The following is a 26,528-nucleotide window of genomic DNA, read 5'->3' on the forward strand; positions in this document are numbered from 1 at the left end:
AGACCCACTCCAGTACTCTTGCCTGGAAAATCCCATGGACGGAGGAGCCTGGTAGGCTGCAGTCCATGGGGTCTCTGAGGGTCGGACACTACTGAGCGACTTCACTTTCACTTTTCACTTTCATGCATTGGAGGAGGAAATGGCAACCCACTCCAGTGTTCTTGCCTGGAGAATCCCAGGGACGGGGGAGCCTGGTGGGCTGCCGTCTGTGGGGTCGCACAGAGTTGGACATGACTGAAGTGACTTAGCAGCAGCAGCAGCCCTGGACCCACTAAACAATATTTCCGATCTCTGCTACCAGCTCCTGGTAACCTCTACTCTGCTGTCTCTCTGTGGGTTTGACCATTCTCGGTACCTTCTGTAAGTAGAATCATAGGTATTTTTCTTTTTGTGACTGGCTATTTCCCTTATCGTATTGTCCTTAAGGCGCATCTTTGTTGGAGCACAGATCGGAATGTTCCTCCTGTATGAGGCTGAGTCATGTTCCATTTTATGTATGTAGTGCACTTTGTTTATTCGTCCATCGACAGACCCTTGTGTTGTTTCTGCTTCTGGGCGGCTGTGAACAGCGCTGCTGTGAGCATGCTGTGCGGCTGTCCGCCTGAGTCCTTTCTTCTGGGTGGGTCCCTGGAGTGGAGCTGCTGGGTCCCATAGAAACTCAAGGCTTAGCTATTTGAGGGGCCCCACACTGTTTTCCGCAGTGGCTGCTTCGTTTGGCATCCCACCAGCAGTGCACGAGGGTCCTACAGTGGTCTTCAGCATCACTCCATCATGTTTCTCTTTATCACCCAAAGAGAAGGCAAGCAATGCCCAGAGTCATCGTTAAGGGTGTTTTCTGAGTGAATGGAGAGAAGCTGCGATGTTAGCCTGTTAGCACCACCTTGCGTGGGTGTCAGAGTGTGGTGGGGGTGCTGGGGGGCAGGTGGTCCCCTGGCCACGGTGGGAGGGGGTGAAGCGCTTGGTGATCGTTGCTGCTTAGGAAGCTGGCAGGCCACCTCCGTGTCTGTGGCTGCTTCTGAGTCCGCACAGTGAAGACGACAGAGCTGGCGCCACGTGGAGGCCCTGGAATCGATCCTGAAAGCGTCATTCAGACTGTTTCAGGCCACGTCTGTGCTTTTCCTCTGTATTCTCCCCTCTCCCCCACCTTCCTTCATCAGTTTTCTTAACTCAGATTTGGAAGAAAAGATACACTGGCTTGGCCAAAAAGTTTTTCCATAACATGTTACCGATTTTCCATATTATGGAAAAACCAGAACGAACTTTGTGGCCAATCCAATACTTCTTTCTCTTCTCTGCCTGTTTATAGTATCATAACTGACCCAATGCACACATAGTTGTCTCGGATCATTTCTTAGGAGAGACCAGAACAATCAAAGTGTGAAGTCCCGATGTGCTGGTTTTCATGTCAGTGTTGAGTCCTGAAATGGCAAATGGCCTGTGGCCAGAAGTCTTGATGATAGTATTTTCTACTCCTGTAAGGAACAGTCTGGTTAGGTGATAACTAGGCTTTTATTAAAAATGTTCTGTTCGGATGATTTCTTCAGTTTCTCGGATGGAAAAAGCTCTCAAGCTTATCAGTTGCTCCAGTTTGGCCGACGTGATCGTTGGATGTTCTGGTTGGAGCTGAGCAAGACCCGCTGATGCTGCTGCATGCTGGCGTCGCCCAGACTCACACGCTGCACACCTGCCTCCCAGAGTGGTGGTGCTGGGGGGCCAGTCTTTGGGAGGCGACTGGTTTAGATTAGGTCAAGGGGGGGCCCTTCCTCCCTCTGTGCCCATGCACCTGAGGAAGGGCCAGGTGAGGCCGTGATGAGAAGTGGATGTCTGCAAACCAGGAACTGGCACCTTTATCTTGGGCCTCCCAGTGTCCAGAACTGTGAGAAGTAAATGTTTACTGTTCAAGTTAGGATCGATGGTGCTTTGTCACGGCAGCCAGAGTAGGCTAAGATGGTTGATTTTTAGTGACATTCATTAAGGACTTGTCACGTCCCAGTGGCCCTGTCGTGTGGGTTAGGAGGACTTTCGGATTGATCCCAGGCTTCCTCGCGGCTTGGCATGTGGAACGGAGGTGAGCAGCCACCGTGGCCTTGACTTTCTGTGTCTGCCTCAGTAACACTGGGTCTCTGTTGTCAGGCCTGATCTGTGGGGACAGGAAGACTCAGCCAACTGGGGTTGAATCTCAAATCTGTTCCTGTCTGTATGACCTGGAGCAAATCATTTCACTGCATCAAGCTCATTAAATGTTTTTACCATGAAATAATTTCAATATAGTAGTGTAAAGAACAATTAAATGAATTTCCATGTAACAGTCTCCCAGATTCAGAAGTATCAAGATTTTTATATATTTACTTCATCTCTGGGCTTCCCTGGTGGCTCAGCTGGCAAAGAATCTGCTCACAATGCAGGAGACCTCTGTTCGATCCCTGGGTTGGGAAGATCCCCTGGAGAAGGAACGGCTACCCACTCCAGTATTCTGGCCTGGAGAATTCCATGGACCGTATGGTCCATGGGGTCACAGAGTGTTGGACACGACTGAGTGACTTTCAGTTTCTTCATCTCTGACTTTTCCTATTTGTTGAATTATTTTAAAGAAAAATCCCAGAGGCATCATTCCATTTCAAACCTTCATGCTTTAGTATGCATTGCTAAAAAAAACCGGACGTTTTCTAATAGAATCACAATGTTAATGTTATACCCCAATATTAATAATTATTTTTGGTAGCATTTAACACCAATCCACAATCAAATTTCCTAGATTGTCCCTGAGTTCATTTTTATCACCTTTCAAAAGGAGATGATAATGCCCAGACCCTCCCTCCAGGGCAGGAACTTTGTTTGTGGGAGGGTGTCTCATGCCTGTTTTGGGTGGCGAGGATTTGGAGTTCTGCTGTATACGCCAGGGCCTCACCTCTGAGGGGCCTAGTGTAGGATCTGGCCCAAAGCATGTGCTCTGTGCATGGAATCATCCTAGTGATGCACGTGTTTCCTGGCGCTTTGTGCTAAGAACAGCGCTGGCCCGTGGACCGTAGCGTGGACGTGCAGGCTGCCTCAGCAGATCTGAGCTTGCTCTGTCATTCTCCATCTCTGAGGTTTCTACAGTTCTTCCCCTGGACACGAAGCCTCCTTTTCTGCCCAGCAACCGTGTGTTCATCCTCTGTTGTCAGTTGTGAAGTTTCTACAGCAGATGTCATGTGTCTCTGAGGAACCGTGTCCCGGAGGGGGCCCCACATTGCAGATGCACATGAAGTTATGTGACAGTCCGTGTTCCTGGAAGCCAGCCCCATTCTCCCTGCCGCAGCCGTGTTGCCTTACCAGTGCAGATCACTTCAGGGAGAGTTAGCTGGAAAGCTCATGAGTTAGTGGTGTCCCTGTAGCCCCTGTTCTGCTCCAGAGGCAGGTGGCTGCCCGTCTGTCATCTCTAGAGAACAATAGGATTTTCCCTGACGGAGGAGAAGGCAAATGCACGTGGCTGGAGTCATGGGCTCGGCTGGAGAGCAGGGGTCTGTAGAGACCGAGGGAAATAAGTGAACATGTGTTCACCCTTTACCTGGCTTCCACAGCCGGCCTGATACCCCACGTGGGAAATCCTGCCCAGAAGAAGTGCCCAAAAGGAGAGGCTAAGACACAGACAGGGGAGGTTCCCAGCCGGAGACCCTGCAGTGAGGCCCACGGCCGTGCGTCCCCCCACTGTGTCTGTCCTGTTAACTGCAGCCAGCCAGCAGGACAGCTGGGTACCATTCCTCCTTGGGTGACTTTGCAGGAGGCATTGAGCGTCACTCTCAGGTTCATACCTGTCTTATTTCAGCAGGGCTTACTGGGAGAGCATAGCTCCACCTAATCAGGTGCCTAACCCATGAGTGCTCTGCCCAACGTAATGCAAGTTAGGTCACTTAAGTGCTCTTAGTGGGAGCCTTTTGGGAGATTCTGTTGTTCAGTTGCCAAGTCATGTCCAACTCTTTGCGACCGCATGGACTGCAGCACACCAGGCTTCCCTGTCCTTCACTCCCTCCTGGAGTCTGCTCAGACTCACTTTCATCGAGTTGGTGATGCCATCCAACTGTCTCATCCTGTCGTCCCCTTCTCCTCCTGCCCTCAGTCTTTCCCAGCATCAAGGTCTTTTCCAGTGAGTTGACTTTTCACATCAAGTGGCCAAAGTGCTGGAACTTCAGCTTCAGCATCAGTCCCTCCAGTGAATATTCAGGACTGATTTCCTTTAGGATTGACTGGTTGGTTCTCCTTGCAGTCCAAGGGACTTCTTCTGCAACACCACTGTTCAAAAGCATCAGTTCTTCATTGCTCAGCCTTCTTTATGGTCCAACTCTCACATCCATACATGACTACAGGAAAAACCATAGCTTTGACTACACGGACTTTTGTCGGTTAAGTGATGTCTCTGCTTTTTAGTACACTGTCTTGGGAGATTTACTGCCTGTAAATTGAAGATGATTTGATTGTTTAAAGAATTTTGTTTGTGCTGCAGATTGGCATTACTGTATTATATCCAGGCTGATTCTGGTTGCTTTCCTGTCTTCCTGCTCCCTAAGGAATGATGCTTAGACTCAGAAAACCCCTTAACCCACTAATACACATGCCTGAGAACTGGGCTGTCCCTTTCTGGCCGTTGTTTTGTGCAGTCTCTGGTCTGGGAGCTTGTGGCCTCCCTGTGCGGCCCCGCGCGCTCTGTGCCAGCCTCCCGTGCCCGCAGGCCCCGTGACGGTGGTCACAGTGTCAGTGTTCCTCCGCATACAGCCTTGCGTCCACCAGCCTCTGTTTGTAATCCGTTATCTCGTTTCCCTCTTGGTCATTCTGTAGATGGCAGGACAGGGCTCCCGCTCAGGTGCTCACCCCACAGACGCGGAGGAACCAGACCGAGTCCTGGAACCTGGCCTCACTGCCTGGCCCGAAGCTCCACCCCTGTGCTGTGCTCCCCTGTTCCCCCCGAGTCCTCCACCCTCCCTGCCAGCCGGGACAGGAAGCAGGCGGGCGTGGACCTCTGAGTGCAGGAGTGAGGATGCCACAGGCTGAGGGGCAAACACGGGACTTTTTTTTAATATAATTTTATTTATGTATTTCTTTACTTTTGGTTCTTCTGAGTCTTCGTTGCTGCTCAAGCTTTTCTCTAGCTGTGGCGAGTGGGGGCTACTCTCTGGTTGTGGTGTGCAGGCTTCTCTTTGCGGTGGCTTCTCTTGTTGCAGAGCAGGGCTCTTGGACTTGTGGGCTCAGTAGAGGTGGTGCCCAGGCTCTGGAGCACAGGCTCAGAAGTTGGGGTGCACAGGCTCAGTTGCTCTGAGGCATGTGGAATCTTCCCAATCCAGAAATCAAACCCATGTCCTCTGAATTGGCAGGCAGTCTCTTTACCACTGAGCCACCAGGGAAGTCCCAAACTTTGGATTTTTGACATGGCCTTGACTTCCCTGGTGGCTCAGACGGTAAAGCGTCTGTCTACAATGTGGGAGACCTGGGTTTGATCCCTGGGTCGGGAAGATCCCCTGGAGAAGGAAATGGCAATCCACTCCAGTACTGCTGCTGAGTCACTTCAGTCGTGTCCAACTCTGTGCGACCCCATAGACGGCAGCCCACCAAGATGCCCTGTCCCTGGGATTCTCCAGGCAAGAACAGGCAAGAACTATTGCCTGGAAAATCCATGGTCAGGGGAGCCTGGTAGGCTACAGTCCATTGGGTCGCAGAGTTGGACACGACTGAGCGGCTTCACTTCACTTCATTTGGGCTCAGTTTTCTCATTTGCAAAATGGGAACAGCGATGCCTGCCTTCCGAGCTACCACGGGTTTTCCAGCAGGAAGCACTCCCGAGCTCCGAGGTGTCACAGAGTCTGTGAGCTTGTGTCTGGAGCCCCTTGTGGGTGACAAGCAAACTTCCTCTATTACCTGCATCCTCCCCTCCTCCCTCCTAGTGAAAGGCATGGGGGTGAGGTGTGGAAAACCACAAAGCTTGTCTCAAAAAGCTTTACTTTTAAATAAAAATATTGATTTGTAATTATTTGCTTAAATATCTGTTATACAGATGGACTGTGCACTCCTTGGGGACAGACCCTGGCATTTTGCTTGGTACCTAGTAATTGCTGGAAAAATATTTGTTAAGTAATAAAATGTACCAATTCTCTAGTCCTGCCTGCCCACCCATCGACTTTCTTGAAATTTGATAAGGGTTTATTCTCTTGGAAAATGAAATCTCCTAGGAGATGGTAGCTTAATTTCCTTTTTATCCACAGACCCTTATGTGGAGCAGCCACCAGTGATTATTTAAACAAATTGAATAAAGCTTCTGGATTCTTTTTGTCTCTTGTGGTTGCTGCCCCTTTATTTCTGTCAGAAGATTGGACTTATTGGACTGTCAAGTATTGGGTTAAGAATTTTATTTTTGCTCAAAAAAATAGAGCAAAAAAAAATCACTTTCTCCTCCTTTTTCTTTGGTTTAATTAACCTTTATTTTTATTTTCTCATCAGAAAAAAAGGATGTGACACAGAGCCTGGAGAACTATACCTCCAAGTGTCCCGGGACCATGGAACTCCTCACCCTCCCAGACGGGCTCACGCTGCCCCCAGTGCCCTTCACCAAGCTGCCCATCGTCAGGTAGGACAAGCTGGCCGGAGCGCAGGAGGCGAGCTCGCTCCTAGCGCCTGCTTTGTTCTGAGCAGGGATGTAGATCTGCAGCAGGGTTCCCGTTTGTGGCTGCTTATGTATTTGGTTTGTTGTCTCGTGAAGTCTCAGCTGCTGCCTGTGAAGCGTGTTTCATAGATGAGAGTCAGACCAGGGCCATCACAGAACAACTGTCGCCACGTTCCTTTCCACTGGCAGAGCCACTCTGGCCTGTGTCTGCCTGGTTCCGCAGCCAAGCCATGGCCTTTCTGCATGATGGAGACAGACCAGGCCTCGTGGCACTTACCCGTGTCCGGGTGCCACTGTGCACCCCGGCACACAGGCCTCAGAGCCCCTTCACTCCCTTGCTTTGTGGGGCTCACAGGACTGTCCATGGCTGCTCTGTCTCCCAACTGGCTGCAAGCCCTTCCTTATTCCTGCGGACCCCCAGCCCCATACACCCTCATGAAAATGCTGAGCAGGCCGATTGTATGGCAGGTTTCATTTCTGTGCTCAGCTCCGCCTCCTGCTTACAGGGCCTTTCCCTCCCTTGCTCTGGCTGGCGGCATTCAGTCATCTTCCAAGATTTAGTTTAAAGATTATCTCTTCCATAAAACCTTTTCCCTGAGCCCCTCAGATAGAAATAATTACACCTTCTGGATAATTACCAATTGTTTCAGTGGCAAAGAGCAGAAAACCTAGTAGTGGATAGGAAATAAGAGGTTATTTTTTTTTTATTTATTAAGAAGTTGGAAACAGGTGGCTTCTCTGTAATGCTGTCTTTACCTCATGATGACCAATCGGCTGTTGCAGCTCCAGATGACACATCTACATCCAGGATAGGATAAAGGAAGAAGGGCCAGGGCCAGGGCACCTATCTTTTGTTTACTAGCATAGCAAAAATGATCTTGACAGACTCACAGTGGACTTCTGCCCCAGTGTCCTTGACCAGGAGTGCATCTTCTGGCCACTGCTGGTTGTAAGAGAGGTTGAGGAAATAGGGTTTAACTCTCCCAATCTCTGTAATGCAGGTGGGGAAGGGAGAAGGGGACAGAGTGGTGCTGGGTTAGCCAGCCAGGAGCATCTTCCATGTCTTCTTCCATTTCATTTATGGAATGTGATTATACACCTTCGCTCTGTCTGCAAGCTCCCTGGAGAGACCTTTGTTTTTGCAACCCTTAGGTGCTCGTGTGTGTTGAGCAAATGAACGGATCCAGCCATCAGGATTCTTTGTAAGCAGTCCTCAGAACATCTGACCCAGATTGTCTTAGGCACAGGGGGGTTTATGGCACATATACCTACAGAATCCAGGAGAGGGATTCAGGCAGGGCTGGAGCCAGGCGTCAGACAGTCTCACCAGCACCTGCCTCTTTCCCCTCTTAGCTCTGCCCTCTGCAGCCAGGCTTTAGTCTCAGGTTCTTGGTAGCATCAGGCTGGCAGCTGCGGCTCCCCATCCTGCAGTGGCTGGGAGAAGAGAAGGTGCTGCCTGTGGAAGGAAGATAAAGCTTCCTTCTCCTGGGAGCTTCCACAGACACCCCTGCTCTCCGGCACTTCTGCTGAGTCATGGACTCAGATCCGAGTCCCTGCTCCTAGTCCCACATTGGCCGTTTCCTGCAAGAGCCCTGCTTCCTTTTGATGGAGTTGAAGTTAAGATCTGGGTGCTGTGTGTGCGCCTCACTGTCGGGTTGCTGCTGCTCACGGTGGACAGAGCTGGGCAGCGTCTATTTATAGATACACGTTGTTCACCGCATGTTCATGCCCATGGTTATTTCTGCATGTCTCTGTGTACTGGAAGCTGAGTTCATACTGATACCTAAAGCTCCAATTCCACCCAGCACCTAGGGGTCCTTCTAGTATCTGTAAGCCCTTCTCAGACAGGGGAAACCTGTCTCCCATTCACCTCAATCTGGTTGCTCATTTGGTCAGTTCCCCTACTGTACTGGTTACCATGGCTACCATGTTGCCCTCCCTCCCCTGGGGAGCTCTGCCCCAGCCCCATGGGCCCCATCACCCGACTTGGGCAGCTTTGACTGTTGCCCATCTGTGCAGAGATAGCCAGGAGATTCTCAGGTATGTCTCCCCTGTAAATAAGGTTGAGGAATTGAAAACCGAGAGAAAAGGTAAGCGGAGTTGTCCCATGGCTTTCTTACCAACATATTTTCTGTCATTTTCCTAATGAGTGTCCCACCTCTACTTTGCATCATCCTTATTAGCCACAGTATCCTGAGGTATCAGCTTTTAAAATACCAAACGTTTCCAAACGGAATCCCTAAAAATAATTCTTGTTCTGAAAGCGTCATCCCTGGACTTCTGCTTTACTGTTGGCCGCTCCATAGACCAAATACAATGTTATTAGTTTCACAGCAGTTTATCCTGAATGAGTTATGCTTTAGGTCACGTACCTTGAGTGACTTTTTCTGGGTACATTTTATGGGCAGACATTTGATGCTGGACTTTGAGTTACGAATGAATGCCATGGCTGGCTTGTTGGGTTTCTTTTCTGTCTGACCATGCCCTCGGAATCCCTCTGCAGTTTTTAAAAGCCTTTCATGTGATCTGAGGTTTCTGTGCTTGAGTCGATGATTACCAGGATGACAGGTGACACCTCGTTTTTAGGTGGTGACAGCGGCACCGAGTAGAGCTATCTGTGTTGCGAGGAGATGGTGTCGTTTTATCGATGAGCACGCACAGACATGAGTCCATGCTGCTGGTCCAGGTTCAGCAGGGTGCTCGCAGTGGCGCTGGGCCCGGCGCTTCGTTCCCGTGCCTCCGCCCGCGGCTGTCGTCCTTCTTGCAGGGACTCGGCTCTCTGAGCCTGTAGGCGCGTGCTGTTTTAGGGAGGGAGGAGCAGGGCTCTTGTGCGCCTGCTGTGTGTCGGGTGTTGTCACAGGTGCTTTGTCTTGTTGTTTGGTCGTTCAGTCGTGTCCAGCTCTTTGCAACCCCATGGACTGTAGCCCACCAGGCTCCTCTGTCTCTGGGATTTCCCAGGAGTGAGTTGCCATGCATATCAACTCAGTTTTCAGAGTGAAGGTTTGAAGGTCTCTGCTTTAGACCACTCTCCCTTCTCTGCCCGAGTTTGGAATCAGCAGAAAGAAACATCTGTCTCAGGTGGACGGTGGAGCCCGTGCCCAGTGTGACTCAGGGCTGCCCAGATGTTCCCCAGCCTCTGGCAGAGCCCTAGGGCCGGCCCCATCCCGTCGCGCCAAGAGCCAGGCAGAATCCCTGCTCTCGCTCGGCAGGCAGGCCGCAGAAGGGCCTGAGCGGCGCACACGCTGGTTCTCCTGCCAGATCTGCCCTCTCCCTTAGGAGGGGTGAGGGGAGGGTGAGGTTGGGACCCTACCCTAGGCTGTCCCTCCTCCAGGAAGCATGGAGCCCGGGGGCACGTCCACGGGACCTCCTGGACAGCGTCGTCAGGTACTGATCATCTTTCCTATTTTGGGTGAGAGGCTGGAGATCTGGGGTGAAGCCCTCCTTGCTGTTGCCCAGCTGGTGGGTCCTTCACTGCGCTCAGGTCTGTGGCTCTTGCAGGCGTGTCCCCCCCGGGCTGGATGCAGTGGGTGTGAGACGCTCATTGGTCGTGGCACCTCGGCCAGCGTGAGGACTTGCACAGCACAGCACAGCCGGGTTTTTTGTGCACAGAGGGCTGGGATTTGCCGCTGTTGGTGATAAACTGCTTAGCCTTGAGGATACGGCTTTGAAAGATTTGGAAGCTGAGTTGGAAATCCAGCTTTTGGGAGTTTATTCATTCAACATTCACTGAGAGGTCCGCATTGGTGTGTTGCACCAGCACTGGACTCGAGACAAATGAGGCCCTGGGTGCCCCGTCCTCGGAAAGCTCACGGCCGAACAAACAGAAAACTGAGCGATTCTGATCCTGTACAAGAAAAGCACGTGGGAGGGGCTTGCAAAGGCGAGGAGGCAGAGAAAGTGCAGGATAGAGGCCTTTCTTGAAGAGCTGAGGCGGGTGAGCACCGCCTCTGCCTCGGGTCGTGGTGGGAACAGGTGAGGATCACACGTGTGACCTGGCCCTCCCCAGGGCCAGGCTCAGGAGCCGTCGGTGATGGCCGGAGCGGTGGGGGTGCTCGTGTGCAGGACAGGGTCACAGTGGAGGCCGGGAGAGCTGAGAAAGGCGTGATGTTGTGGATTCTCTGAGGCAGTCTCTAGTTTATAGACACACACACACACAGACATATATACGTAGTCAGCACAGATTAGCCTGTGCCGTGGCAGAAACATGGCCCCTAGAATCTCAGAGAGATCAGCCCTCAGCACGGCCCAGGTTGACGTCTCCTTCTCGTGGTGTCTGATGCAGATCGGGCAGGTAGCTTTCCAGGGTGGCTGACCTCCCTGAGGTCACTCAGCGATCCGGGCGCGTCCGTCTGCTCGTGTCCGGCCCCCAGGACTGCCTTGAGGAGGAGGCAGGGCGCCCCTGGGAGTGCTTTGTCTCCCAGGGACCCGCGTGGCTTCCCCTCCCGACCCTCCAGCCTTTCCTCCTGCAGAGGGGCTGTGGGTGGGGAGGGGCTCAGGGCCCCCCAACCTTCTGACCCACCCTCTCCCCTCACCGTGCCTTCAATCTCGCTGTCTTGCCCCCTGTCCCTCCCAAGGGCGGCCAGTGTGCCGGAACTGCAGGATGTGCTGTGTCCTCCTGGCCCGTTTCCAGCTGTGGGCGTTGGTCAACATGCTTCCTCTCCCCTGTGTCGGTTTCCTAGTTGAGGACTTGGAGGTGATGGTGATAGCACCGTGGCTCGGGAGGCGGAGGAGGTTTAGTTGGGATGGCGCGTGGGCAGCAGTGGGCACGGGCCTGAGGTCTGGCTCTGTGGACCGTGGGCCTTCAGTCCAGGCTGACTGGCATCACTAGCAGACATCCACAGCTGGAAAAGCAGTTTAGTGAGGCGCAGACCGCGCAAATGCAGAACCGGACGCGCACGTAAGCAGAGCCGACGGGGCTGCCGCCCTTCGCCCGAGGAAGGAAGGAGGGAGCAGCTTCTGCAGAGCAGTGGGTGTGGACCCGCCGCGCCTCCCCGAATCCTCTCAGCGGTTCGTGTGACAGCCCAGGAGCCTGAGCGCAGGGAAGGCAGGCCCGTGGCTGGTGGGTGCCGCCGTCCCAGTGGAGTCCCAGACAGTCCCGGGAGAGAGGACGTCTGTGGGCCGAGGGCCAGGCTCCGTCTGCCCACAGACGTCCTCTCTCCCGGGACTGTCTGGGGCTGGGGGGCGAGTTGTGCTGCCTTCTCTGCCGTGTCCTGCAAAGCTGAGTGCTTTTCCTCCCCTCAGTGTATCTGCTGTTTGATTTATTGTCCGTGTAACACCAGATATTTGGTCGTATTTATGCTGAAGCCAAGCTAACAAGGCAGTTGAAGTATTTTTGTTCCCTTTGAAATAACAGGCGTGTGAAACTGCTGGACCTTCCTGCCAGCCTCCGGCCGCAGAAGATGAAGAGCTCGCTGGGCCCAAGCGTGTCGGCCAAGAGCCCCTTCATCTACTCCCCGATCATCGCCCACAGCCGCGGGGAGGAGCGCAGCAAGAAGATAGGTAGGCGGGCCGCCGGGCTTCCGGGCTGTGTTCAGCCACCCGACCCTGGGGGCTTGTCTGGACTTGAGATCGTGAGACTTGATGTGGTTCACGTGAGCCCGTGGGATATACCCTTACTCAGGTGTATTCCGCTTGCTGGCTTTGTCTGACCACTGCCTATAGGTCTGCCTTTTTAGTATCTGTTTCATAAAAGGAGGTTTTGTGAAAGTTCTAGAAGCCAGAAGACCTCTGTTATTCAAGACTTAGGTCAATTACAAAGGAGAGGTACTTGGAGATCAGGGTGATTTTCCAAGCCTGGAGTGACTTCTGAATCATCCACGGAGATTAAAGGTCGTCTTTGTTCAGGACTGAATGGGCATAAGGGCGTCCCATCACTGTCCCGTTTGAAGGCTGGCAGTGCTCGTTTTGTGTCTCGCTGACGGTCGTCGCCTCTCCTGAGAGGCCTGGCGGCTCTGCAGGGCGCCGTGGCATTGTGTCTTGGGGGTGGGTGGGGCGGGGCAACTCACTGCTGAGGATCCTCACGGGCTTCTCTGTGCACTCAGCCTCCTGCCGTGTCCCAGGACATGGCCCCCTCTCTTTACTGTCCCCGTGACCCCCAGAGCTCTCCTGTGCCACCCCGTGCCTCCGTGCCCTCCCCCAAGCTGGCCATGCCGCAGGCCTCATTCCTCACCGCTCCCCCTCCTCGGACCCTGCGCACTTGGGGATTGTGGTGCCTGCGAGTCGCAGTGACAAAGCTGCAGGGCTGAGAGGCGGGTCACTGGTTGGTCATTGCAGACTCTGTCCGAGAAGTTTCAGTGGAAGACCCGCAAAGCTTGTGCAGCTCAGTGCTGGCTTCTCCTCTGTCTTCCTTTCTTCTTCTTTTTACACCCTGGCGTCCTGGCTTCTGGCTCTTCTCTGCAGGGAGGCTCTTCTCTGCAGGGTGCAGCAGTCCGAGTGCGCTCACCCACCACTCACATCCGGAGCTGACCCTGCCCGCCGCACGCTGTCTGCCTTTCCGCTCACCTCCTCCCACCTTTCTGCCCCTGCTCTGTGGCCCCAGCCACACGACCACTCGCTGTTTTTTGAATGTGACCCCTTGTTCCAGTCTCAGGGCTCTGCTCTGGGTGAGTGACCGACTGCAGCAGTCTCCTGGCTCTTAGGGGAGCAGGGCCCCACCCAGCAGGCACTTGTGGTGTGAATATGAATCTTTGATGTTCTAGTTCTAGTCTGTGATTCCGAGAGACAGCTCTGGCCTCCTGACTGCTCCTCTGCCCTGGAGAAGATGCCAGAGAGGCTGGGAGCAGGGGGTGGGTGGACCTCGTGGTTGAGCAGTGGCGGAGCTGGTCCTGGGCATCTCCCGCACATGCCAGCGAGCAGTGCCCATCTGCCAGGGGACGCCCCCTTTGATCTCTTGGAGATGGGGGGCTTGGGTCCTGTTCACATCAGAGTCTCAGGGGTCTCTCAATGGTGGGGAGGCCACTTTCCAGGCCCCTTCCCCCGGGTGGACCTGGGCCCATCATTACAGAGTTAACAAGGTTTGTCTCCTGGACATTGTAGGAGTCTCTGGCTGTTCTTTTTGGGTCTCGTTCAGTTCAGTTCAGTCACTTAGTCGTGTCCAACTCTTTGTGACCCCATGGACTGCAGTACGCCAGGCTTCCCTGTCCATCACCAACTCCCAGAGCCTACTCAAACTCACGTCCATCGAATCAGTCATGCTATCCAACCATCTTAGCCTCTGTCGTCCCCTTCTCATCCTGCCTTCAGTCTTCCCCAGCATCAGGGTCTTTTCGAATGAGTCAGTTGGCCACACTGTGGCCAAAGTATTGGCATTTCAGCTTCAGCATCAGTCCCTCCAATCAACACCCAGAACTGATCTCCTTTAGGATGGACTGGTTGGATCTACTTGCAGTCCAAGGGACTCTCAAGAGTCTTATCCAACACCACAGTTCAAAAGCATCAATTCTTTGGTGTTCAGCTTTCTTTAGGGTCCATCTCTCACATCCATACATGACCACTGGAAAAACCATAGCCTTGACTAGATGGACCTTTGTTGACAAAGTAATGTCCCTGCTTTTTAATATGTTGTCTAGGTTGCTCATAGCTTTTCTTCCAAGGAGCAAGCGTCTTTTAATTTCATGGCTGCAGTCACCATGTGCAGTGATTTTGGAGCCCCCAAAAATAAAGTCTCTCACTGTTTCCACTGTTTCTCCATCTATTTGCCATGAAGTGATGGGCCAGATGCCATGATCTTAGTTTTCTGAATGTTGAGTTTTAAGCCAGACTTTTAACTCTTCTCTTTCACTTTCATCAAGAGGCTCTTCAGTTCCTTTTGCTTTCTTCCATAAGGGTGGTGCCATCTGTATATCTGAGGTTATTGATATTGGGTCTCATTAGGGTTGATGGTAAGTTTTCTCTCTAAAGGACGTTTTAGGAAACTTTTACCCATTTTGTGTACAGAAGCTTCTTAAGGTGATCTGGGGGACTGGAGACATGAGACTCCTTCTGAGGACCAGCAGCATGATCTGTGGGGCCTCATGCAGAAGGAAGATGTGGGGCCCCTTTGTTCAAACATTAGGAAGACTCTGGAGACAGAGAAGGCCCTAAACAGAACGTGGGCCCCCCTGAGTCGGGCGCCATATGGCTGCTAGGTCCCAGCCCTTGAAGCTGGCGTTTCCTCCTTTCCTCTCTAATCTTTAGAAACTGCTGAGGCTTCCTTTTATGAAAAGAGTACTCTGTACTTGCTGCAGAGGGTTTTCACCTCATCCAGTGATGCAGGTGTCGTGTTCCCAATTTATCGATGAGAAAATTAAGATTGAGTGAATGTACATTGCTGCCCTAGGTCGGGAAGGAAGTGGCAGAGCTCAGGCTTTGTCCATGGTTTATGACTCAAAGCCCAGAGATATTTTCCTTTATTTATTTTTTATTTTTTTGGCCACACTGCGTGGCTTATGGGATCTCAGTTCCCCGACCAGGGATTGAACCCACACCCCTGGCAGTGAACTGTGGAGTCCTAACCACTGGACTGCCAGGGAATTCCCAGGGATTTCCTGGGAATTTTCCAGGAAAAAAAAAAAGTTTTTCCTTGAAGACAGTGAGAAGTTACTCTGAGCTGGGGATAAATTCAGTGGACGATGCAGGATTTTTTCCTGGATATAACAGAAACTTCAGCCAAAATGCATGTTATTTGTTGGAGACCCATGGGTAGGAAAGTGTAATTTATATTCCGTGGCTTCTAATACCTTTCTGGCAATTGACTCAGCAGCAAGTACCTGCCTGCATGTTTGAAGAATCACATGTCTTTAACCCAAAATCCCCATCTCTATAAATGAATCTCTGTCTGTAACTGGGGGGAGTTATCACAGTGAGGACACAGAGTATTAGAGGGGAAGAAACCCTGGGGGCCGCTCCTGGGACCATTTTCCGCGCTAACGTGGAGTAATTTACCAGTCTTTCCATCTAAACTCCACGTGCAGTGATGGCTGCGCACCTCCTGAGCGTGAGCACAGAGAGGTGACAGGTTTTGTGCCAGGACTTGGCATGGCCGGGCTTCGTGCCCAAGGTTGGCAGCTGCCTGGGAGGATGGACAGGCGGGAGCCGTCCCATGGCCTCGGTCAGTTGCCTGGCCTCCCCGGGCTGCAGTTGCGCTCTCTGCGGGGAGGGGGCGCTAGAAGCCCACTGCACGGCCTCCTCAGGGGTTGAGGGAGCCGCTAACACCACAGCATCCAGTGCTGTTCACTCAAGGCTCTGAGCAGCGTCGTGTGCGCTGTCCAAGGTGCTGGGGGTACAGTGAGAAATCAGGAGTGCCCTCTGCCAGATGGGTCCAGCCAGCGTGGTGGAAAGAGATGAGCTTGTCGACAGAAGCCCCCGAAAGAGGCTGTTAGTCCACAGCTGAGACCTGCCTGGGGGCCGTGTAGCACTGTAGGGGGGCCTGAGACAGAGGGGTGTTTAATAGCCTCCAGGGCTGGTCCTTTCCGAGGTTTCTGGGACAGACTGTAGCATGTCCTGTGGCACGCTAAGACCTGGGAAGGAGATGATCTCTTGTCAGACATTAAAACTGTTCCTGTAATAAAGATTTATCTTAGGTTTACCTTTAGCGACTCTGACTGTGTGAGTATAAACGATTCCTTTCAGCGCCCCAGGAAAATGAATTTTAAAATAATGGTCATTTGACCATGACAGAGAAGACAAACAGCTCCTTCACTATCAGGCAGCAACCTGTTAAAACAAATGACGTTTTCCTTGGCTGTGAGGAAGGGCTGGGTGTTGACTGCTGAGGCAGTGATGTGCTCGGGGTGCTGCTGAAGGCGGGTTGGGAGCCCTGTGCCCTGCAGCAGGAGTTCTCAGCCTGAGGCGGCTGAGGAGAGCTGGGTTTCTGGAGCCACAGGGAATAGCAGTGTGAGAGCAGCCAAGTCTGTGGGGCCAGGCAGACGGGAGGTGGGCCCGGCGGCCTCATTTGTCAGGGCCGTGAATGATGGATGGTTCAGCCTGTCCGTGTCCTTGTTGGTGGATGAGGATGATCTGTGCCCTGCTGACCACTGCACCGTGTTGTTAAGACCGCATACAGGCACCTGCTTGCACAGGCATTTTAAAAGCCAGCTCGCCTGGTGGGCTGCTTCTTCACTGCGTGCAGTTTCAGGATGCCACAGGTTTGGCTCAGCCTCTCTTAGTCTCTGTGCGAGGGCCTGGTGCAAAGTGTTTGGGGGAAAATGGTGTCTTTATGAAAGCCTATGAAGCTGAAGAATGCTGGTCAGTAAATCTTAGTGTCTACTCTAGGAGAAGGCCTTTATCCACCACTGTCCATTCTAGACACTTCTCTGAGTTCAGAGACCTGGCTTGAATCCCTGCCACACCACTTCCTGGCTGTGTGATTCCCAGCACATTTGTTAACCTGCTTGGACCTTGGTCCCTGCCTTGTAACAATGGGATTGTGGTACCTCCCTCACCAGGGCATGATGCGGAGTCAGAGACAGCCTTCCAAGGGCTGGACAGTGGCTCCTGCCCTGCAGCTCGCTTGGTTGTCAAGTCCCTTCTGAATTGCCCCGTGGAGTATCTCAAAGGGAGGAGAGGGCAGTGGAGTGGGGGTGGGGACTGCACACAGATGACCACCGACTTTGTGGCTTAAAGAGCACAAATGCATTTTTCTCACTGTTTGCATCACGAGTGCAGTCTGTGTTAGCGTGGGCCTCTGCTCAGGGTCTTGCAGGCTGAGATCCAGGTCTCAGCTGGGGCTGTGTTCTCATCCGGAGGCTCGACTGGGCAGGGTCTGTTTCTCAGCTCCCTCGGGTTCTTGGTTCCTTGCGATTGTGGGGCTGAGGTCCCCGTCCACCTGCTGGGTGTTACCTGGACCACTTTCAGGTCATCGCGGCTGCTTTCAGACCCTGGCCACCAGGCCTCCTCCACACACCTGCTCACGTGTTGAGTCTTCTCACTCAGGGTGAGCAGGTTCCCTTCCAGGGCTCTTCTGAGAAGGCCAGGTTCTCCTGGGATAATCTCCCTTGGGTTAACTCAAAGCACACTGCTTTGAAGGCTTGGGGGCCCTCGTCACATATGAAAACCTCCTCCCCCTTTGTTACAGAACATAACTGATCCTTGTGTTCACACTTGGGGAAGAGGATTAGACAGCATATACACCAGGGGTCGGGGGTCCTGGGGGTCATCTCAGAATTCTACTTCCTGTACGTGCTGAGCTGCAGCTGGCCTGGGAGTGGTCAGGGAGGAGGCGCCACCGTCTGGTCTCACAGACTTCAGGAGGGGAGAGAGGAACCAGGCTCTGTGCCACTTAGAGTTGGCCACGGTGCCGTCTTCCTGAGTGCCAGCCTCTGGGCCTGAGAAGGCCTGTGTGACGAGTGGTGGCGCTCCACCGGGAGCTGTGCCGTCCGGTTACTGCCAGGTTCGGGAAGCTGCGTTTGGCACCAGCAAGAGAAGCATCAGTCACAGGCTGTCCAGGTGGCAGTGACAACGGGCTCGGCTTTGGAGAAAGCCAGCAGCAGCGTAGCTTTAAACTGCGTCTCTCAAGATGGCCATGATGCCACTGCTTCATTGGGAAGTAGCCAGAGGAGTGATCTGAAGCCACGGGAAGCGTGCAAGAACACCAGCTAACACATGGACTCCTCTGTGTGTGTGTATTTCTAGATTTCCAGTGGGTTCAAGGAGACGTGTGTGAAGTGCAGCTGATGGTGTATAACCCGATGCCGTTCGAGCTCCGAGTTGAAAACATGGTGCGTATCACCACTCACTTGCCCCTTTGGCCTAAACGTCAGTTCACTATTGATACGTGTTTCTTAGTATTTGAGTCATACTTCTTATGATATCTGTCTGTTTTTAAGATTTGTTTTGCCAAAGATTATAATCTTTTTGTGAATGAAGACCGCGTCCTGCATTCCCGTGTGTTTAGTGCTCGGTCCTCAGTACGTCTGTGAATCAGTGAACAAAAGATATCTCAGATTTGAATACACACAGACCTGAGTTGACTGAATGAAATATTTGAAATAATCATGTTGAAATTCGTATGAGATTAGCGAGGTTACAAAGTCTGTAGTGTGCCCCCCACTCAACCTCACTGCTGCTTCACTGCTCAAGATGACAAGATGACCAAGGCCTCTTTATTTATAAGGGAATAAACGACTGCAGCACTAATGTGAAATCTGCCTCGGGTTTGAAATCAGGTGTTCAGGCTGTGTGTCTGTGCACAGTGTTAAGTACCCCCTCTGCAATGGTGTCTGCTGAAACTCCTCCCCTAGTTCCGCAGTCGGGGAAAGGACGTTTGTGTGGTTCTCCTTGCTGGACCTTGTGTTCCCAGAGGAGAGCCCTGCATGCACTAGGTGGATTCCAGTCCTGCAAGTCTTCTCTGTGCTTAATCATTGTGTGGGACCCCTTTGTTACTTCCCTGTGATATGTGAAGGGTGCTGTTAGCCAGGTGATGCTTTCCTCTTGGGTTTTATGACTCGTGTTCAGAGCTTGCCGAGTGCCTAGGCCATGTGTCAGGCCAGGCCTCTGCCCCGTGGTCAGGGTGCAGGAGGGGCTGTGGGACCCACATGGAGGGTCGGGGAGGCCCTGCTGAGGACACAGGATGAGTGGGAGCTCGCAGGCAGACTGGTAGTTACTTAAGATGATGTTTGGGCCTCTGGCATGAGGCATGGTTTTTCCACATTCCTTGGAGCTCTTAGAAATTCAGCTGAGTATTGAGTGGGCAACCTGAGGTCCCCCCATATGAGAGCCACCTATTAGGATGAGCATTCCCTCCTCCTCCTTTTGCACAAGAACATGCCAGCCTTGGGGCTTAGCTCTTGGTCAGGCCTTGCAGTGGCTTTGTCTCCTGGCCTAAGCCAGGAATAACATTGAGAGTTGTTCAGAGAATTTTCCCTAAAGTGGTTAAAGTATCATATGCCTATTGTTTCTTATACATTTTTTTTTTAGGTTTAATTTTAACTGGTTGAAAAGTAATAGCTGCGTGTGGGACTTCCCTGGTGGTCCAGTGGTTAAGAATTTGCCTTGCAATGCAGGGGATATAGGTTCAATCCCTGGTCAGGAAACGAAGATGCCAACTAAGTCCCTGCTCCACAACTGGAGTCCATGTGCCACAACAAAGTCCTGACACACACAGATAAATTAATTTTAAAAAGTAATATGTACTTTTATCAAAAAATGAGGAAGAACAAAGAATAAAATTTACCACTAGGAGATAGCCCACAAATCATGTTCAGAATTAAAGAATCACATTACGAAATGTTTCAAGCGTGGGAAACGGCACAGGGAAGAGCCGCACCTCATGCATGCACCGTCACGTTTAAAAGAAGTCAAATGTGAGTGTGTTTTGCCTGGGGACAAGAGCCACCTAATTGTTTCTCCGCTTCCATTCTTGGCCACCTTGTTGTCTGTTTCTCACATAGTTAGATCATTTCAAGCTCCTGCCCAGACTCTGGGCACAGGTGTGCTCTTTGTCACTAAGGGAGCCTTGCTTCTGGGTGCTTTCTGCAGACAGAAACAGTGTGCATGCATGCACACATGGGCACGTGCTCATGCGTACCTACCACACTCATCCACACGTGTGTTTACAAACATGTATGGAAACTCTGGGCGCAGGTGTGCTCTTTGTCACTAAGGGAGCCTTGCTTCTGGGTGCTTTCCGCAGACAGAGTTAGAAACAGTGGGCATGCACGCACACATAGGCACGTGCTCACGCATACCTACCACATGCATCTGCACATGTGTGTACATACATGTACGTGTGCCCAAGTGTGCACACACACAGATGCAGACTTCACAGATCCCGACCTTGCAGTCATCACTTCAGGTCCGCTCCATCTCCAGAGGGCTCTCCTCGCCTCCTTCCACATCCGTGTCCTTGCCTCCCCCGTGAGAACGTGGCTCAGGGCAGCACCAGCGTCCCCTCACCTGCCCGCTCCTGAGATGGACTGTGGCACTCCCTCCTTCATGTAGGTCTTCTTTGCCCCTTTGCCATCTTCTGCAGGCTTCAGGGCAGGACTCTCACACCTCTCGGTAGGCTCACTCCAACATAGGGGGTGTTTTTGATCCCTTGTTAATGGTACTTAAAAGTATTTCTTTCTTTCTTTATTTGGCTATGCTACGTCTTAGTTTTGGAATGTGGGATCTAGTTCCTTGACCAGGGATCGAACCTGGGCCCCCTTCATTCTGAGTCTTAGCCACCGGACCAGCAGGGAAGCTCCCTGTTCGTGGTATTTTTACTGTTTTGTTTTATCATATGCTTATTGCTTGGTTATGGAGACACTTCTGGTTTGTAAATGCTGACTTTGTTACCGGGCTAAATGCTGTTGTTAGTTCAGGTTTCCTCGTAGGCACCACAGGCTTTTCTGCAGCTTTTGCATGTAGGTGATTGTCTCCATGCTGTTTCTTCTCTTGGCTGTTGTGCTGGCCGGGGCCTCCGTCACAGTGCCGAGGAGAGGGCCCGAGCGCTGGGAGGCCCTGCAGTCACGGGTGGCTCCCAGAGGCCACACAGCCTGTCTGCTCCACCATCAAGTGTAGGGCCCGGCTCTTAGAGAGATGGACTGATGGTTCACAGACACACTGGAAGAAGACTCACTGATTCGCTTCCATGTGTCATATTCTTTTCATTTTGTTTGTAAGCAGGATATTTTATTTGTTCTTTCTGTTTATCTTCCAACTTGGTAAAACGGCAAAGCAGCACACACATTCATACTGTGTCAAGCGGGGCTAGTATTACAGATGGAATTGTTCAGGCGCCCCTGGGGCTGCCCCTTTCAAGACTGTTTTGTAACCACGCTTCTAGGCCATCATTTGTTCACGTCACTAAGGGGTCCTTGTCTTCTGAGTCCCGGGCGTTCCTGCTGGCTGAGCGGGGGCTTTGGGTCAGGGTGGGGGCCGCACTCACGTGTCTCCTGCCGCCCGCTGCAGGGGCTGCTCACGAGCGGAGTGGAGTTCGAGTCTCTCCCCGCGGCACTGTCCCTCCCGGCCGAGTCTGGTCTTTACCCGGTGACGCTCGTCGGGGTCCCGCAGACGACGGGGACGATCACTGTGAACGGTAAGGACAGCGCCTTTCTGGCTGTGGTTCTGGGGGCCTCGGACTCCTGTGCCACCACGGACAGTTCGCCGCAGACGAACCGCACAGAGGGCGCAGGATGTGGGGTCAGCTGCTGTGCACCGGTCTGTCTTTCCCGGACCACAGGCGCGCTCCGAGTTTCTCCCCCTGGGGCTACGGCCCCGCCACCCTTCTCTCCTCTCCTTCCATCTCCGCCTACTGCCTCGGGCAGTCCGTCTGTCTACTGTCCCGTCCAGACCCCTCTCCTGGACCTGCCACTCTCCTTGGCTGTCTCCAGTGCACATCACATTCCGTGTGTCCCCACCCCCATCCCCACGTTGCCCCTGCCCCATGGTCCCATCCCAGGGACCCAGGACCCAGGCCCCGTCCCCGGACAGGCACCAGGGGTCATCCTGGACTGCTCCTGTCTCCCCCTCACTCCCCTACGTTACTGCCCGTGTCGTCAACACCCTCTGCCCCTCCGCCCTCTCTAGGGTTTTTCACCGAAGCATCAGTACTGGTCTTTCTGCCCTCATTCTTCCTGTGGTGCGGCCTTGTGACCTCTCCGCAGTGCAGGCCCCTGGGCTAGAAGTGGTCCTGCCTTCACTGGGCTCCCCGCCAGGGCTCCCTATCTCACTCTGGCTGTGTCGCTGGGTCCTGCACATCTGGGCAGGTGTAGAGGGCTCCCATCCTGGGCACGCGCCCTGCTTCCTGCCCCCTGCTCGTGCTGTCCCTCTGCTTGGGGGCCTTGAGGCTCAGCTCAGGTGCCCCTGTGGTGCCCGCCCGGCCTTGCCCTCGTTCCACCGTGGCAGCCCCTCCTTCATGTCACGCCCACCATGGCCTGCGGGCCCACTCCTTGCCAGCCGCATCCGGCTTTCTTGGCTGGATCCTCACACCTGGCACGTAGCAGGTCTTCAGTACCCATTTGGTGGCTGAAAGTCAACATTCACTGGGAAAGGAATCTGTTTAAAAGGCGGCTTTGAAGGACCATACTTTATTATTATTTTTTTTAATATTTTTTCTTTATAAGCCGCCTTTTAAACAGATTCCTTTCCCAGTGAATGTTGACTTTCAGCCACCAAATGGGTACTGAAGACCTGCTACGTGCCAGGTGTGAGGATATATTATTGAAGGACCATACTTTAAAAAGAAGGAAATGTGGGTGCCATGAATTGGAGCTCTTTTAAGTCGAGGGGCTGTATCAGGGCCCTGTTTATCCCCACGGTACCTCTTGCTTCTTGTTGAGTATGTAGACGTTTAATATGGATGCAGAGAAGTTGCCACCCTAGGTACTTACCATCAAGTGTTACTTGATTTTGTTACACTGTGAATGTTGTTTATAATAATTACCTCAAATTTCAAAAGCCATTTCCAAGCTTTGCTTAAACAATTTCAAGTGCTTATCTAACCTGAGGAGTGTTTCTTAAATGAAAATTTTGCTAATCTTAAATTATAGTGTTTGTACACATTGAGCAGATTTGCCACATCACGTAACAGTTATGATAACAATGATTGACTCTTGAACTTTCATCTCTCAACACAAGATTTTGAATCACTTTCTTTCAAATACTTATTAACTCCCATTATGTCCTGGAAAGGAGTACAAGCTCTCCTTTTCATTTTAGGGATGGATAAATTTGAAAAGCAAATTATTGAAGGGATAAGACACTGATTGTGAACTTGTGTGACGTTTATGGTTTGTGCACCATTGGTTGGACGCAACCTGCCTTGGGCCCAACTCTCACCTCCGCTCGGGGACACGAGGCTGTGGACTTGAGCTCGGGAGCCGTGGGCCCACCGGGCAGCTGATGGGCCCTGAATCGCAACTCAGGTCAGAGGGGACCCTGCGCCCCTGTCACCCATGGGGCCCCCTTGGGCATGAGCTGTGAAGCCCTTCCAGGGGGTGAACCTTGGCCTTTCGTCCCCAGGCTACCACACCACGGTGTTTGGCGTCTTCAGCGACTGTCTGCTGGACAGCCTCCCGGGAATCAAGACCAGTGGCTCCACAGTGGAGGTCATCCCTGCGCTGCCCCGCCTGCAGATCAGCACGTCTCTGCCCAGGTAGCGCCCGCGGGCACTGGGCCTGCTCGCCGACCCCAGGGCCCCTGGGAGTCCTGTGCTGTGCCCTGTGGCCGGAGCCTGGGAGCCGGAGTTACCCTATGACCTCGCGACCTCTGACCTCACGGCCAGAGTGTTAGTGTATCCAGGGGACCAACAGGCAGCGCTCTGCTTGCAGCAAACTGGAGCAGAGTTGAGGCGTTTCTTACTAAGATCAGAACAAAATGTGAAATTAGCCTTTGGAAACGTCATTTTATGAGAAACAGTTGAGGCTTAAGAGAATTTAAGAAGTCTTATCTTCTAAAATAAAAACAGTCCTTTTTTTTTCTCTAGCATTATAGGAAAGGATAAAGAAGGAAGAGAAATCTCAGAGGGAATGACTTAATGCTTTCTGGTGTTTCCACTGTTTGCTCACTGAACAATATATGTATGTTTAGATCATACTGCATTTCATTTAGTATCATAGATTTCTCTTTGCATAAATATATAACATAAGCTAAAAGTTTTCTGTTTTAATTGCTTAAAAAAGTACGTCATGAAGCCATCTCAGAATCATATCCCCATTCATTTCCCTGCTGTTGGGATTTGGGACTGTCTCAGTTTTTGCTCATACAGATAATGCTTTATTGTTTATCCCTTGGGCTGTCTTTCTAAATGTGTCACGGCATTTTCTGGGATGTTTGGAAGGCTCAGTCGCCTACTCAGTGAGCCCCTCCTCAGTGCCAGCCTCGCCCACCTCCCCCGCACCCCCAGCTTGAGCCCGGCGTGTGGGACGCGGTCTTCGCGACCGCCTGCTCTGTGTGCTGCCCACCTTCTGCTTCCTCCCTGCTCTTTCCCCGCCGTGCCAGGGGCCAGCACCCTCTCTGCTTGTGTCAGCTGGGTTTCAGTTTTTCCAAATACGTTCCCTGCAAATCCAGACGGACTACAGTTCTCACTTGAGGAGGACTCTGTGATGAAATGTGGAAAGACGTCACTTACAGTGAGGACTGGAGTCAATTATCCTTACTTGACAGAGAAAATTTATTTCTTGACTCACAAACAGCTCTAAAGATATAAAATGCCAAGGAGTTCACGTTGATCCTCTATGCTGTTGTTTTTGGAGAACGGGCTTTGGATGTGCTTTTTGACTCCATCTGCCACACGCGCCTCCCCCGTTGATGGCTGGCATTTGTCCCCTTTCTGTCTCCAGAGCCTCCTCCCTGTGGTCACGGTGACCTCCTGGCCTGGAAGTGGCTTTGCCTCTTGGATTGGGAAGGGGACACCAGGGTGATGAGTGCTGTGGGCTGAGTGACGGTCAGTAGGACTCAGGCCAGAGTTTCAGACCAGGGCTGCAGTGCTGCAACCTCAGAGGTGCGTTGGGCAAGCCTCGGGGTCTCTGGCTGTACCCCGCGTGGTCCAGGGCCCTGCCTAGCCGGTGCCGAGGGCCCGCCAGCTGCCCCTGCTCCTGTCAGGGGTTTGCCAGCATCGCTTGTTGATTTTACTGGGATGTGGAGGCTGCTGTCTGTGCTTTCCACTTGTCTTTTCCTGCAGCTCCCACGTTATCATTTCAAAGGGTTCATTTGAGTTTTCTCCTTCAGTCTGTGGATTTTCCCAGGGCATTTCTGAGATTTAAAAATTTTTTGAGCAAGTAGCACGTTCAGGGATCATTTGAATTAATTCATTGTTTCACCTTTGCCCTCACCATGATGCAACAGTTAGTCTTACGGTTCATACACACATAAGCCAGTAAGGCCAGTGAGAGCCATCATGTGACCCAGGGCCATCTGTGTGTGGACAGTGCTCAGTGTGTAGCAACTCGCCCTGGAGTTCCTGGTTGCTGGGCACCAATTCTACGCTGAAGCCACGGCTCCCTAGTCTGTGTGTCTGGAGTGCTTAAGTGTGGTGATGTGCATGACTCTAAAATGCCATCAATTTTTTTTCTGTTTTTCTAAAATTGATCATAATTCTTACTCTTATTTTAGGTCCGCACATTCATTACAGCCTTCCTCTGGTGATGAAATATCTACTAACGTGTCTGTGCAGCTTTACAATGGGGAAACCCAGCAGCTTGTTGTGAGACTGGAGAACATTGGGATGGAGCCACTGGAGAAACTGGAAGTGACCTCAAAAATCCTCACCACCAAAGGTAGGGGCTTGTCGTAGGTTTGACTGCAGAAATGTGTATTTGCAGAAGAGACACCTTGCTTTTTTTTAAAATACGCACACCATTTGTATCGAGGTGAGCAGATTAACAGTATTGTGGTAGTTTCAGGTGAGCACCCGAGGCGCGCAGCCACAGCTGCACCTGTGTCCGCTCTCCCCAGACTCCCCTTCCATCCAGGCTGGCACTGAACGCTGAGCAGTTTCCCGTGCTGAATACAGTCGGTCTCTGTTGGCTATCCACTTTAAATGTAGCAGTGTGTTCACGACCTTCCCAAAGTCCTAACTATCCCTCCCTCGCACCAGCAACCATAAGTTCATTTTGTAAGTCTGTGAGTCAGAAGAGACCCTATAGATAACCAGCGTCCCGAAAGTCTAAAAACCTCTCCCACTTTTAATTTGACACCTCTGTAAAGCTGTTATCTTAAGTGTGCATGAAGAGCTCACAGAGGAAGGTGACGGAGTGCAGAACACACCTCTGTATCGCCTGTGCTCTTCACACCGATCAGGTGCTCAGCAGGCGTGTCCTGGAATGAGCGAGCAAAGAAGAGCACGTGCAGGCTTGGAAGAGTACTATCTGGGACCCGTCCGCCCAGCCCAGTGCCTGCTGTGGGTTCAGCACTCAGAGCCTGTGCACCCCTCTTCCAGTGATGCCGTTCCTAGTTCTAAGGCACACGTAGCTCGGGCTCACAAGACTGTGTTACATTT

At 52.2% G+C, this 26,528-nt stretch overlaps 1 protein-coding gene across 5 annotated transcripts in view; it reads left to right on the forward strand.

Annotated features, from left to right (window-relative positions):
• Positions 1-26,528, forward strand: part of TRAPPC9 (trafficking protein particle complex subunit 9) — a 386,772-nt gene that overhangs the window by 72,890 nt on the left and 287,354 nt on the right. For all 5 annotated transcript variants that reach the window (XM_070382719.1, XM_070382718.1, XM_070382722.1 and 2 more), the window contains 6 exons: positions 6,466-6,592; positions 11,982-12,127; positions 18,239-18,324; positions 21,500-21,626; positions 23,552-23,684; positions 25,643-25,806. In XM_070382719.1, the coding sequence (XP_070238820.1) occupies positions 6,466-6,592; positions 11,982-12,127; positions 18,239-18,324; positions 21,500-21,626; positions 23,552-23,684; positions 25,643-25,806 (783 nt within the window). The remainder of the gene's footprint in view (positions 1-6,465; positions 6,593-11,981; positions 12,128-18,238; positions 18,325-21,499; positions 21,627-23,551; positions 23,685-25,642; positions 25,807-26,528) is intronic.

Source organism: Bos mutus, chromosome 14, assembly GCF_027580195.1.
Source record: "Bos mutus isolate GX-2022 chromosome 14, NWIPB_WYAK_1.1, whole genome shotgun sequence".
Classification (NCBI taxonomy): Eukaryota; Metazoa; Chordata; class Mammalia; order Artiodactyla; family Bovidae; genus Bos; species Bos mutus.